Raw genomic sequence first — 14331 nt, forward strand, 5'->3', positions numbered from 1 at the left:
GTAAACATGTCTCTCATAATTTATTCTTTCATGAATCTGCTAAGGCATTTGACAAGTTTCTCATTTACAATGCCAACCTGGAGGCAATTTAGAGTTCAGTATCTTGCCCAAGGACACTTCGAGAGCAGACAGCGGGAACGCGATTCGGAACTGCTGACCCTTCGGTCAACCGTCCAATCAGCCTGCTCTACCGCCTGAGCCAGAGCTGCCCTAATAAAACCACAAAAAGTCACGAGATTTGTTGCTAGTCTTTTTTTTTCTTTTTTTTTTGTAAAGGTCTAAGACTGAATTTAGTAAAACTGCTTTACTAGTCACTCGGTCTTATGTACTCTCAACTTCATTGAATGCGAGAGCTTGCCCACAATGATCACTCGAGAGTCAAATAAAATTTTGAATTGAATTTGTATTAAAGAGGTTGGTAAAGTTGCTAAATTAGCAATACTGAGACCCCATCCACACAAAAATGAGTTCAAGGCGTTTCCGCGAAGTTTGTTTCGTCCGCACGTTATCGCTGTTTTGCGAGCTTGATTATGATCATTTTTGCAACCTTGCAACACATACTTCTTTCCTGAGACAATGAAGTGGTTATCCCAGTTGTCATGTGACCGTGCACAAACACCACTCCAACAACAACAACTGCAGCAATGGTTGATAACAGTGTCGGATGACGTTTATCTTGGCCGTGATCTTGGCTTACGTCACAAAGCAGAATTTCTACCTTGTCGTCAGTCCAACAATGTTGTCTTTCTTGCTCGATTCACATTTCCTGTCATTGTTCTTTTTACATCACACAGGCTTCTGTATGAACGACGGTATTTCAATATCTTTGTGTGGACACCTGGTATACATTTCTTGAAATTATTCTGGTCCTATGGAAAACTTTTTAAGGACGAAAACATTTCCGTTGTTCTGCCCCTGATTATCATGGTAACAAAAGCAGCTTTTGCATGAGACAACTGAAGTTGATATGACATGTAGCCTACTGTAATTCCTTAGCTTTTGTATACTTTGACCAGGAAACTGTCAAAATATGCATTTCTTCTTTAATGTGAAAAGGGCTTGTTTGTATATTACATTGAAAGAAAAAAATACTATTTAGGCGAAATCAACCAACTTTGTGTCTAACATTGTACTGGATTTATACAGTATGTGAATGACCAAATTTGCTAGGTTATTTTATATATATATATATATATATATATATATATATATATATATATATATATATATATATATATATATATATAAGCTTTCTGTTTCATTAAAAAAATTTCTCTTTTTATGATTTTTTTTTAAATGCCCAGTCATTAAAACATATTCAGAAAGCCACACAAAAATATTCACATGAAATAAAAAATAACTCAGAAAAACAGAGTAAAAATCTGAAAAACAGAAAAAAAGATATTCTGGAAAAAAAACAGAACAAAAAAAAAAACAGAAAAAAAGTTACTCAGAAAACAGACTAAATATTCAGAAAAAAATAGAAATTAATATGAAAAAAACTGGGGAAAAAACACTCAGAAAAACAAGAAAAAAATCAATCAAAAACAAACAAAAAACAAAAATAAAGCACCCAAATATTACTCAGAAAAACAACGATGATTATTATTATTGTTATTGTTTTTATTAAAGTGAATGCATATGTTTCAAACCGGTCATGTTGGGTGCACTTGGCTATTTTCCAGCTCTGAAGTGTGCGTACATGATTGGGCCATGTGGGCGTCTGCCCGCTGCCACCTTTTGCCTTCTCAATCTCGCAGGATAGCAGGGGAGGTGCTCTGGGTGGGTCTCTCATGTTTAATGTACAATCTTGCTTGCTTCCCTATATTTGCCGCCGGGTGTGGATCTTGCACAGGAGCACTCGAGGAGGGGATGGAGTCGAGCTTTTTATTTATTTAGTTTTTTACTTAAAGTTCATTATTTTTGCACAATAAAAGTTGTGCACATGCAAGGATTAGTCCTGGACCGAACATATGTTGCACCTTTTTCTGGAGTGGGAGTGGATAGAGACTTCCGGGACACTTGTGAGGTGGGGGGAATGCAACTTTGGACCTTTTCGAGTCCACCTGGATGTACCGCCAATAGAGAGGAAGTTTCTGAAGTTTAACAAGCTTTAAAGTTTGACTAAACTAGTCATGATTCGGCCAAACATTTGCATTTGAATGCATCCTAAGTAGCGTTTAAAAACAAACAAGAAAGCTCAGGGGTGAAATGGAGCAAGGCAAAGTGGGGACGCAGTCCTCGGTGGCCGCCGGCGGTGGCGGCGGCGGCGGCGGCAGCAGCGTCGGAACCGCCGGCGTGAGTGCAAAGGCGCCCAAACATCTGTGGAGGCAGCAGAACCAGGCTGCGCTCTCGCCGCTCCACCACGCTCTCCTAGTGCGCAAGAGCCACCAGCGCGTCAGACAGCGAGGCTTCTCCGACACCGAGCGGTACCTCAGCCCCCTCAACATGGACCGGACGTACGCCGTGGACACGGGACACAGACCCGGACTGAAGAAATCGCGCATGTCGTGGCCGTCGTCGTTTCAAGGTCTTCGACGGTAAGCTTTGCGTGGACTGTAACTGCGAGAGGGAAGGGAAAAAGGTGGCGGGGGACAAAGTGCTTCGCGATGGGCGTTGTGTGCATGGGCGATCCGCTCTTTTTGCTGTGGTTCCTTCTTGCAGAACTTTGGGTGGGTTCGACGCTTTATTGTTCTTTTAAAATCACGAGCCACATTTTGCATCAGTTTGTGAAGGTGGATGTTGCCTGTTGTAGCTTTTAACGGCAACAATTACAGCGCCTTTACAGCATGAAATAATTGCAACTTTTTGTGTTTTAACTAAACATGATCCGTTCGGAGGTTAATATAAAATAAGAGGATATAAAAAAATAACACAATGTGACACAAGGTAGTGATGCGTTCAGGTGCAAATGACACTGAGCTGAGGTGTCGCCCCACAGGCAGGTCACAGAAATTAGAATAACATATGCAAATCAGTAGACATCAGGATTAATGCTAGTCAGCTGTGTAAACGCATTCGTATTTGATGCGTACTCGAACACTTATGCTCCAGTTACATATGTGGCCAACCTATGACCCGTTGGTCCTTGAGAGCATCTGATCTGACCTGCCAGGCAATTCTGTTCTGCATATGGGACTGGTTCTGGTTCCTATGAGTCGAAGGGCACATAGAGACAGACAACCTTTCACACGTAGAATCACACCATTCTGAGTGGTAATTGAACACGCCTGCATGGAAGTCAGGCGAGTGAACCATTGTAACCCCATGCAATTCGACAAATAGAATTTCAGAAAAACCAGTGAATACTCATAATGTATACCACTTTATTTATTTATTTTGTACACAATTAAGCAGCACTTGAATATAGTGCTTGGCATATATTGCGTGACAGTCCTGTGGTTTAGGGTTCAAATTACTTTGTGCGTTTTCTCTAGGCTTCCTCGCACATCCCCAAAACATGCATGTTGGGTTCACTAAGAGTCTTAATTAAAAGATAATTTCATTTCTTTTTTTAAATCTAGTATATCCCTCAGAAGATATTCCAGGAGAAAAATGGCTTCCCATCCCTGATGTATCTTATGTATACATGATGTCCACATTTCCTCCCTTCCTCCTGAGCATTTTATACCGACACTCAAAAGTGATGACAGCAACATTTTAATGAAGCACTTCCTGCACACATATACACAGTGGCAGAAAGGCAAAAAAAATGGCTCTGGTGTATGCGGGAAGTGCTCTAATTACTCACATGTTCTGGGAAGAAGAGAGCACACGAGAGAGTGAAGGGAGGGGGAAAAAAAAACATCTGAGGATGAAATCTGAGAAGGTCACCTCAGCTCCCATGTCTAAAGTGACTGTTAGGGATGCAGGTTTGATGTCAAACCACTTGATGTAAACCTCCCGCCTCATTCCAATTTCTCCTTTTATTCAAATATTCCGCTGATGAGAGCCTGCGAGTGCGCTCGCTCGCTCGCTCGCTCGCTCGCTCGCTGGCCGGCTACAGAAAGGCTGTCGGTTTGTCTGGCCGGCTGACGAGAATAGTTCCTGTCTTTTAGTGGCAGAACAGTCACACGGAGGAGAAGCCAGAGCGAGCGAGGGGAGGGAGAGCGAGCGAGAGGGCACGCGAGATCAGAGCACAGATGGAAATGACACAGCCATGCAACTGCTTTGCTGCACTTAAACACCCATGTCATTAAAAAAAAAAAAAGGGTAACATCAAAATGTGGTTATCTTTTGCCAACATGTTCCCATGTGCAGTAGGACCCCATTAATAGGGGACAACATTCAGGAGGTTAACGGCCTGTGTGGCACCCGCAGCAAATTACATTTTACACCAAAAACTAATTATGTTAGCGATACATTGGACTGTCCATTGGGGGGAAACAACACATGAGGGCAAATCAAATTTTTGGCATCATGCCGTCGCTGTGATTTGCAGTTGGTCACTGGTGTCTTTTTTTTTTTTTTTTTTGATTTACGTCACATATTATGGCCTTATGCTTTTGCTTGTAATCCATCTGCTGATGACAACGTGCTTGGCTCTAGGAGTTGGGATGGTATAGTGCGGATGAGGAGTGAAAACGCCAAATTCTACATCGATGTGGGGAGGGTGGACGCCGACCGACCGATCAACTTCCAGCGACTGCTATTCGTCGTTCGTAAACGAGGAAGTGACACGTGGCGACGATTATACATCAACGGGGATGTGGGGAACGTTTAGCATTGGCGGGCCGCCAGGCTTTTAAAGCACTGGAGGAAACCCCTGCACTGTAATTCTTGCATATTCCCAATTCACAAATTCAGCAGCTCTCTCCAGCTTTCTCAATTACGTTTTTTTCCCGCTCTATCTTAAACGCCCTAAGATGCTGCAACATAGCCCTAAAGCCCTGTATAAATAGGAACGTAGTACAGTAATTGGTGCAAGGAATTAGGGCTAGGCAATAAATCGAACTATAGACTAAGTGCAATTTCTGGAGAAATTGCGTGGGAATGCTGAAAGCTGAATGCCAATAGCTGAATGCTTATGAAGTAAATTGAAATATAAATTATGTAAAAATGACAAAGTTTTAATTGAAATTGAAAGATAAAAGAATAAAAAGAACTGAGAATTATCGCCGAGCTGGTAATGATGATCAGTTGTATGTATGTAAGTCGGGACTTAGAAAAAGTTCAATATCAGTCCTATTGAAAATGAATGGGGAAAAGTTTATCTTTAACGTCAAATTGTGCGAGTACTGTAAGTAACGTGGAATCAGACGATACATACCCCGAAATGCGTGAATTTTTGAAGCAAGTTGAAATTTGAACGGTGTAAATCCGTGGGAGTTATTTTTCGGCAAAAAAGTGAGGAGAATAAAAATCCGAATAAAATTTCTGGGATGCTTTCAGCAATCCCACAATTAATTGGATGCATCGTCATTTTAAAAATCGAATTGTTGAAAATTTGCTAAATCCTGAAATCAAGTTTCGTCTTCTGGATTATTAAAACGTTATGTTCTGTTACATCCAAATGTTTTTGTGAGTTGTAATATTGCACAAGTGGCAGAATGCTGGATGGTGGTTTACAAGACATGTTTACATTATCTACCAACTATTTAATTGTGGCTAAGCACAAACTATGAATGTTAAGTTCATGTTCATATAGTGCATTTTTTTCTCAAAATCAAATAATCTATCTGTAAGCCAGTTTTTTATTTTATTTTTTATTTTATTTTTTTTGCAGTTTCCTACAGTACCTTTTTGAAATGGGACACAAGCGGACCTATCTAGTCTTTTTTTTTTTTTTTTTTGTGCCCTTAATTTCTGTTGTGCCGTTGCTGTACATAGCTCCGAATTCTGCCTTGTTATATCCCACAGTCACCACTTTTCCATCGCAGCCATTAGTCTTCTACCGAAATTAAACTGTGCATCTTTAAGTGGCTAATAAGCACAAGTCAAGAATTAAACATTGGACTGACCCTTGTTATCTTCCATTAGTTGTTGGCTCCTGCATCTCTTTGCGATAATGTTGACGGTTTCTTGCATTTTCCCAGTAGTACTATTTTGAAAGCAGCCCCATGCTGTTACTGCTTTATTGAAACATTTGAGGATACGCAGCAAGAAACAACAGATACCGTCTCCACTTTACCGAATCGGTCTGTTCACTCGCTGCCCTTTTATTACACAGGCCACATGCTGACATGTAAATACAGGAAACTCTCATTGTCCTCCATTGTTGGTCTGACTGATGCGTTTAATGTAGTTTTTTCTTTGTAGTTTCCCGCTAAACTCTGTTGAAATAAGGAAGCAACTGCATCTTTCATTGTTGTGCTATTGTAGCATGAAAATGCAATTCTAGAAATTGAAAAAATGCGGCCATAAGTCTGCACTTTGCAGCATCAGCCATTTGTCTTCCTTTGAATAAAATTACAGTGGTCAAACAGCCACATGCAGAGATGTAAACACAAGTGACCCTGTTTGTTTGTGTTTCTTGTTCTGATTGATGTGGTTGCCGCTTTTTTTTTTTTTTTTTTTACAGTTTTATAAAAAAGTAGTGCTGAGCTGGTATTGTGCAGTGGAAAAGTATCATTGTTTGCACACAACTGTTTGGAATGGTAAACCCTCACAGGTAGAGTTGGGCGAGACACTATAACTGCCAACAATCCAGTCATGAAAAGGAAGGTGGAAGTAATCAAAGTACAACAATGGACGACTTCCATTGTGTTGTATTAAAAAGAGCATTTTGTCTTTTAGAGGTCGTGATTCTCTGTCGTCAAATCAACTGACTACATTGTGTCTTAAAGTTCTGTCCCCATTTGGCTTTTATCCTAAAAATAGGTTGCCAAAATGTTAGTAGAGATCTGCCAAAAAGTGTGTATTACAGCTGTAAAGTACATGAAGCATTCAGTAAAAAGTAGATGGCCTTCTGCACCAAAATTGCTTGTCGTGCTATTTTATTAGATGCTTGTTGTTTTCATGTGGCGCAACGTGCTGTTTGAAGGCCGCTTGTCGTCCTTCCCAGACGTGCAATAAAATAAGTGAAAGATGAGGAATATGACGCTTTTGGCTCTGCATTGCCAATGTTGTTTATGTGAGCCATACTTTGGAACAACCTCATTAAGCGAGGCCACGCACGCCTCATTTCTTCGCATGAAAAGCTCGGCGATCAAGTCGCTTTAAGTCAGATAACGCTGACACATCTGCTGATTACAGCAGACAGATATGAACAACTACCCGGGCAGTGTCCCCGAAGAAGACGAAAAAGAAAAGCCGGCTCCCCCCCCTTCCCCCCTCCCGTTGCGTTTGTCTCTAACAATCTTGCGTATATGTGGAGAGACAGCGGCCCTCTCTCCAAAGACTGTGGATGTTCCAGTGTGTCCCTGAGTGGCTGGTTGCAGTGCAAAGTCCAGCAGCACCCCCCAGGTATAACACATCACCCAAATGTGTCACAATGCAGGCTGGGCTTGGATGCTGCTCAAGGCTTCTGTGAGACCTCAGCGAGAATCTGGAGCATCCTCTGATGACAACATGGCATTTCTCCCGTTTCTGTCCTGTTGCAGAGATGCTGCAAGGGCCGCTGCTGTAATGGTAAACATCTTTGTCAAAGGGAACATTCGGATTTCTTTTCTCTGGGTCCAATTTTTGGACTGGAAAAAGGAAATGATGAAATAAAAGCAGAGGAATAGGTGGAAGTGTTCCATCTGGGCTTTTGGTTGCTTTGTCTTATCTGGGTCCTCCAAATCCATATTGGATTTCACAGATTTAAAGGTAAATGTATTCATATTTCCATTGGGATTTTTTTGGTGTGGAAGATATTAGGTCAGCAAGTGTAACTGCTTGGCGCTCTGTCCACATATCTACTCCTTGAGCTAATTCAGTGCAGGTCAGCCTGCGGCTATCAGGCGTCCTGGTTAGCGGGATGCTTTTGGCAGTACCTCAAACTTGGAAATGGCACAACGCCAACGTCAATATCAGTGCAGCGGGAAAATAATAATAACTAGAGCTGCGAGCAGCTATAAAGGGCCCTCGCAACCCGGGCCACGTTGGGGTCCTTGCACGTTGGGGTCCTTGCACGTTGGGGTCCTTGCACGTCGGGGTACTGGCATGTTGGGGTACTGTCAAATAGGAAACCATCTAAATTGTAAACGTTTTTGCCATGCTTTGTGTTTTTAAAGTTTCATGGAAAGGCCAAAAATGATGCACAATTAACAAAATAAAATCAAAATGGATTGGCACATGGCTATATAGAATACTTTTTGAATATATTCGGCATGCCTGCCAATATTCACACATCTAGCTGAATCATATAATCGGAAAGACTTCATAAAAATGTCTAGAGGGCGCTATTGAGCCATTTATTACAAATTGCACAACAAATCTCTAAATAAAATATTCATGTTCCAGACAGGTCTGGTGTGTGTGCAGTTTTGTGAGTTTTCACCCATATTTAGACTCTCAAAAAAGCATTTTTCTTCACAAACAATGCATGGCTACAGCAAAGGAGTGTGACAAAATAAAAAAATTCAATAACTTTTCATCTTAAATATCTTAAGATGAAACACGCCAAAGAATGAAGACGATCTGATAAGTTCTGTTGAAAATATGACCCCTATAAAAGGCCCCAAAAAATGGCTACAAATACCAAAGTAAATCAAAATGGCAGACTTCCTTTTTGATTCAGCATATGGCTTTAGAAACCTTTTTGTAAGTCTTAGGCTGATAGGTATCCCAATTTTTACAAATCTAGCTGAATCATAAAACACAAAACATTTGCAAAAGCTTCATAAAAATGTCTAGAGGGCGCTATTGAACCATTTATTGCAAATTGAATAAGAAATCTCTAAAATATTCATGCTGATGACAAGCCTGATGTGTGTGTAAAGTTTCATGAGTTTTTGCACGTTTAGACCCAAAAAAAAAAGCAGCATTTTACTTGGCAAACAATGCATCGCCATGACAACGGCGTGCGACAAAATAAATAACTTTCGATAACTTTGCATCTTAAACATCTTAAGATGAAGCACACCAAGTTTAAAGACAGTCGGATAAATTTTGTAGGAGGAGTTCGTTAAAATATGACCCCTAAAAAAGGCCACAAAAAATGGCTACAAATCCCAACGTAAATCAAAATGGTGGACTTCCTGATTGGTTTAGCATATGGCTCCAAGAGACTTTTTTGTACATCCTGAGCTCTTATGTTTGCCTGCAAATTATCATAGCTTTAGGTGAAACGTACAACCGGGAATGCTTTGTCTGTTTAATCAAAACGCAAAATATGGTGTGCAATTCCAATGCATTGCTATGGCAACAGAGTGTGACAAAATAAAAAACTTTCGATTACTTTGCATCTTAAACATCTTAAGATGAAACATACCAAGTTTGAAGACAGTCGGATAAATTTTGTAGGAGGGGTTCGTTAAAATATGACCCCTGAAAAAGGCCACAAAAAATGGCAACAAATCCCATCATAAATCAAAATGCCGGACTTCCTGTTTGTTTTAGCACATGGTTCCAAGAGACTTTTTTGTACATTGTGGGCTCTTATGTATGCCTGCAAATTTTCATAGCGCTAGGTGAAACGTACAACCGGGAATGCTTCGTTAAAGAAGAGTTTTTTAGCTCAAAATGTGATGCCCGGCCCCTGGGGGACTTCCTGTTGCGTTTAGCACATGGCACCAAGAGACATTTTTGTACATCCTGGGCTGTTACATATGTCTACAATTTTTCGTCGCTCTAGCTGCTTCGTACAACTGGGAATGCTTCATTAAGAAGGATTTTTTTCCTTTGCAAAAAGTGCATGCCACGATAACAGCGTGTGACGAAATAAAAAACTTTCAATAACTTTTCATTTTCAACATCTTAAGATGAATCACACCAAGTTTGAAGATGATCGGATAAACTCTGTAGGAGGAGTTTGTTAAAATATGACCCCTATGAAATGGCCAAAAAAAATGGCAACACATTCCAAAGTAAATCAAAATGGCGGACGTCCTGTTAGGTTTAGCATATGGTTCAAAAAGAGTTTTTTGTACTTCGAGGGCTGTTATATACCTCTACAAATTTTGGTAACTTTAGGTGAAACGTACAGCCGGGTATGCTTTGTTAAAAAGGAGTTTTTTTAGCTCAAAATGTGATGCCAGGCCCCTGGGGGACTTCCTGTTGGGTTTAGCACAGGGCACCAAGAGACTTTTTTGTACATCTTGGGCTGTTACATATGTCTACAAATTTTCGTAGCTCTAGCTGCTTCGTACAACTGGCAATGCTTCTTTAAGGATATTTTTTTTCCTTTGCAAACAGTGCATGCCATGACAACAGCGTGCGACGAAATACAAAGCTTTCAATAACTTTTCATCTTCAACATCTTAAGATGAATCACACCAAGTTTGAAGATGATCGGATAAACACTGTAGGAGGAGTTCGTTAAAATAAGGCCCCAATGAAATGGCCAAAAAAATGGCAACACGTTCCAAAATAAATCAAAATGGTGGACTTCCTGTTAGGTTTAGCATATGGTTCAAAAAGAGTTTTTTGTAGGTCATAGTCTGTTACATATGTGTACCAATTTTCATAGGTCTAGATTAAACGTACAACCGGCAATGCCTCGTGAAGTAAGAATTTTTAAACTCTAAATTTGATGCGCCGCCGCCGTCATATAGTATATCAAAAACTTTTCATTTTTCACAATGATGTTGTCCCAGGTGTTGAGATGGTACATCCCAAGTTTGAAGTCAATCGGGTTAACCGTGTAGGAGAAGCGGGCAAAAGTATGACCCCTGTAAATGTGCAAAAATGGGCCAAAATTGGACATTCAAATACTCATACCTCACTTCCTGTCTATTTTAGGGTACACATATCAAAGAGGTTTTTGTTCATCTGGATGTGCTACAGGTGCCACACAATTTTCGTAGCCATAGGACAATCGTAGCGGGACAGGGATCCGTTAAACCTATGTAGGTGGCGCTACAGAGCCATTTTTCTGTTATCATGTATGGCGACTTTAAAATATCAAATTTTTCGCCAGGCCCGATCTGCGTGTAAAATTTGGTGAGTTTTCGTTCATGTTTAGTGCCTCAAAAAAGTGGTTGTTTGCGGAAAAGAATAATAACAAAGAAAAAGAAGAAGAATAACTAGAGCTGCGAGCAGCTATAAAGGGCCCTCGCAACCCGGGCCACGTTGGGGTACTTGCACGTCGGGGTACTGGCATGTTGGGGTACTGTCAAATAGGACAAGGACCATCTAAAATGTTTTTGACAAGCCTTGTGTGTGCAAAGTTTAATCAAAACGCAAAATATGGTGTGCAATTCCCAAAATAAATTCAAAATGGCGGAATTCCTTTTAGGTTTAGCATACGGCTACAGAATACTTTTTGTAGGTCTTAGACTAATAGGTATGCCTCTGAGTTTTCACAAATCTAGGTCAAGTCAAGTCATCTTTAGTTATTTCGCGCTTGAATCATCCAATCGGAAATGCTCCATAAAAATGTATAGAGGGCGCGATTTATTGAAAATTGCACAAGAAATCTCTAAAAAGTCATGTTCATGACAAGTCTGATGTGTGTGCAAAGTTTCATGAGTTTTCACACATGTATAGACCAAAAAAAATAAGCAGCACTTTACTTGGCAAACAATGCATCGCTATGGCAACAGCACGTGACAAAATAAAAAACTTTCGATAACTTTGCATCTTAAACATCTTAAGATGAAACACACCAAGTTTGAAGACGGTCGGATGAATTTTGTACGAGGAGTTCGTGAAAATATGACCCCTAAGAAAGGCCACAAAAAATGGCTACAAATGCCGACGTAAATCAAAATGGCGGACTTCCTGTTTGGTTTAGCAGATGGTTCCAAGAGACTTTTTTGTACATCGTGGGCTCTTATGTATGCCTCCAAATTATCATAGCGCTAGGTGAAACGTACAACCGGGAATGCTTCGTTAAAGAGGATTTTTTTTAGCTCAAAATGTGATGCCGGTCCCTGCGGGACTTCCTGTTGGGTTTAGCACATGGCACCAAAAGACTTTTTTTGTACATCGTGGGCTGTTACATATGTGTACAAATTTTCGTAGCTCTAGCTGCTTCGTCCAACTGGGAATGCTTCATTAAGAAGGATTTTTTTCCTTTGCAAAAAGTGCATGCCACGACAACAGCGTGCGACGAAATAAAAAACTTTCAATAATAAACTAATCAATCGGCGACTTTAAAATATCAAATTTTTCGCCAGGCCTGATGTGTCTGTAAAATTTGGTGAGTTTACGTTCACGTTTTGTGTCTCAAAAATGCGAAGCTAATAGGTATGCCTCCCAGTTTTCACAAATCTAGGTCAAATCATCTTTAGTTGTGTATCGCTTGAATCATACAAATGGAAATGCTCCATAAAAATGCATAGAGGGCGCTATTGAGCACAAAGTTGGGTTACTTGCACGTCAGGGTACTGGCACGTTGGAACAAGGACCATTTAAAATGTTAGTTAGTTTTTTCCATGCCTTGTCTGTGCAAAGTTTAATGAAAAAGGCCAAAAATGATGTATAATTCCCAAAATAAAATCAAAATAGCGGACTTCCTCTTTGGTTTGGCAAATGGCTACATAATACTTTTATGTAGGTCTAGCATAATCATACAATCGGAAATGCTTCATAAAAATGTCTAGAGGGCGCTATTTATTGCAAATTGCACAATAAATCTCTAAAAATTCATGTTCATGACAAGTCTGATGTGTTTGCAAAGTTTCATGAGTTTTCACACATGTATAAATAAAAAAAAAAAAAAGCAGCACTTGGCAAACAATGCATTGCTATGGCAACAGCGTGTGACAAAATAAAAAACTTTCGATTACTTTGCATCTTAAACATCTTAAGATGAAACACACCAAGTTTGAAGACAGTCGGATAAATTTTGTAGGAGGGGTTCGTTAAAATATGACCCCTGAAAAAGGCCACAAAAAATGGCAACAAATCCCATCATAAATCAAAATGGCGGACTTCCTGTTTGGTTTAGCACATGGTTCCAAGAGACTTTTTTGTACATCGTGGGCTCTTATGTATGCCTGCAAATTATCATAGCGCTAGGTGAAACGTACAACCGGGAATGCTTCGTTAAAGAGGAGTTTTTTAGCTCAAAATGTGATACCCGGCCCCTGGGGGACTTCCTGTTGGGTTTAGCACATGGCACCAAGAGACTTTTTTGTACATCCTGGGCTGTTACATATGTCTACAATTTTTCGTCGCTCTAGCTGCTTCGTACAACTGGGAATGCTTCATTAAGAAGGATTTTTTTCCTTTGCAAAAAGTGCATGCCACGACAACAGCGTGTGACGAAATAAAAAACTTTCAATAACTTTTCATTTTCAACATCTTAAGATGAATCACACCAAGTTTGAAGATGATCGGATAAACTCTGTAGGAGGAGTTTGTTAAAATATGACCCCTATGAAATGGCCAAAATAAAATGTCAACACATTCCAAAGTAAATCAAAATGGCGGACGTCCTGTTAGGTTTAGCATATGGTTCAAAAATAGTTTTTTGTACCTCGAGGGCTGTTATATACCTCTACAAATTTTGGTAACTCTAGGTGAAACGTACAGCCGGGTATGCTTTGTTAAAGAGGAGTTTTTTAGCTCAAAATGTGATGCCCGGCCCCTGGGGGACTTCCTGTTGGGTTTAGCACAGGTCACCAAGAGACATTTTTGTACATCTTGGCCTGTTACATATGTCTACAAATTTTCGTAGCTCTAGCTGCTTCGTACAACTGGGAATGCTTCATTAATAAGATTTTTTTTCCTTTGCAAAAAGTGCATGCCACGACAACAGCGTGTGACGAAATAAAAAACTTTCAATAACTTTTCATTTTCAACATCTTAAGATGAATCACACCAAGTTTGAAGATGATCGGATAAACTCTGTAGGAGGAGTTTGTTAAAATATGACCCCTATGAAATGGCCAAAAAAAATGCCAACACATTCCAAAGTAAATCAAAATGGCGGACGTCCTGTTAGGTTTAGCATATGGTTCAAAAAGAGTTTTTTGTACCTCGAGGGCTGTTATATACCTCTACAAATTTTGGTAACTCTATGTGAATCGTACAGCCGGGTATGCTTTGTTAAAGAGGAGGTTTTTTTAGCTCAAAATGTGATGCCTGGCCCCTGGGGGACTTCCTGTTGGGTTTAGCACAGGGCACCAAGAGACTTTTTTGTACATCTTGGGCTGTTACATATGTCTACAAATTTTCGTAGCTCTAGCTGCTTCGTACAAATGGGAATGCTTCTTTAAGGATATTTTTTTTCCTTTAAAAACAGTGCATGCCATGACAACAGTGTGCGACGAAATACAAAGCTTTCAATTAACTTTTCAT

The 14331-nt window shown here is 40.1% G+C and overlaps 1 protein-coding gene across 1 annotated transcript in view; it reads left to right on the forward strand.

Annotated features, from left to right (window-relative positions):
- The first annotated feature begins 1777 nt into the window (after nucleotides 1-1777).
- Nucleotides 1778-14331, forward strand: part of pde4d (phosphodiesterase 4D, cAMP-specific) — a 162094-nt gene continuing 149540 nt past the window's right edge. Inside the window, exon 1 of the mRNA XM_077520814.1 lies at nucleotides 1778-2540. Within this exon, the coding sequence (XP_077376940.1) occupies nucleotides 2212-2540 (329 nt within the window). The 5' untranslated portion in view covers nucleotides 1778-2211. The remainder of the gene's footprint in view (nucleotides 2541-14331) is intronic.

The sequence above is a fragment of the Festucalex cinctus genome, chromosome 5, assembly GCF_051991245.1.
Source record: "Festucalex cinctus isolate MCC-2025b chromosome 5, RoL_Fcin_1.0, whole genome shotgun sequence".
In the NCBI taxonomy this organism is placed as follows: domain Eukaryota; kingdom Metazoa; phylum Chordata; class Actinopteri; order Syngnathiformes; family Syngnathidae; genus Festucalex; species Festucalex cinctus.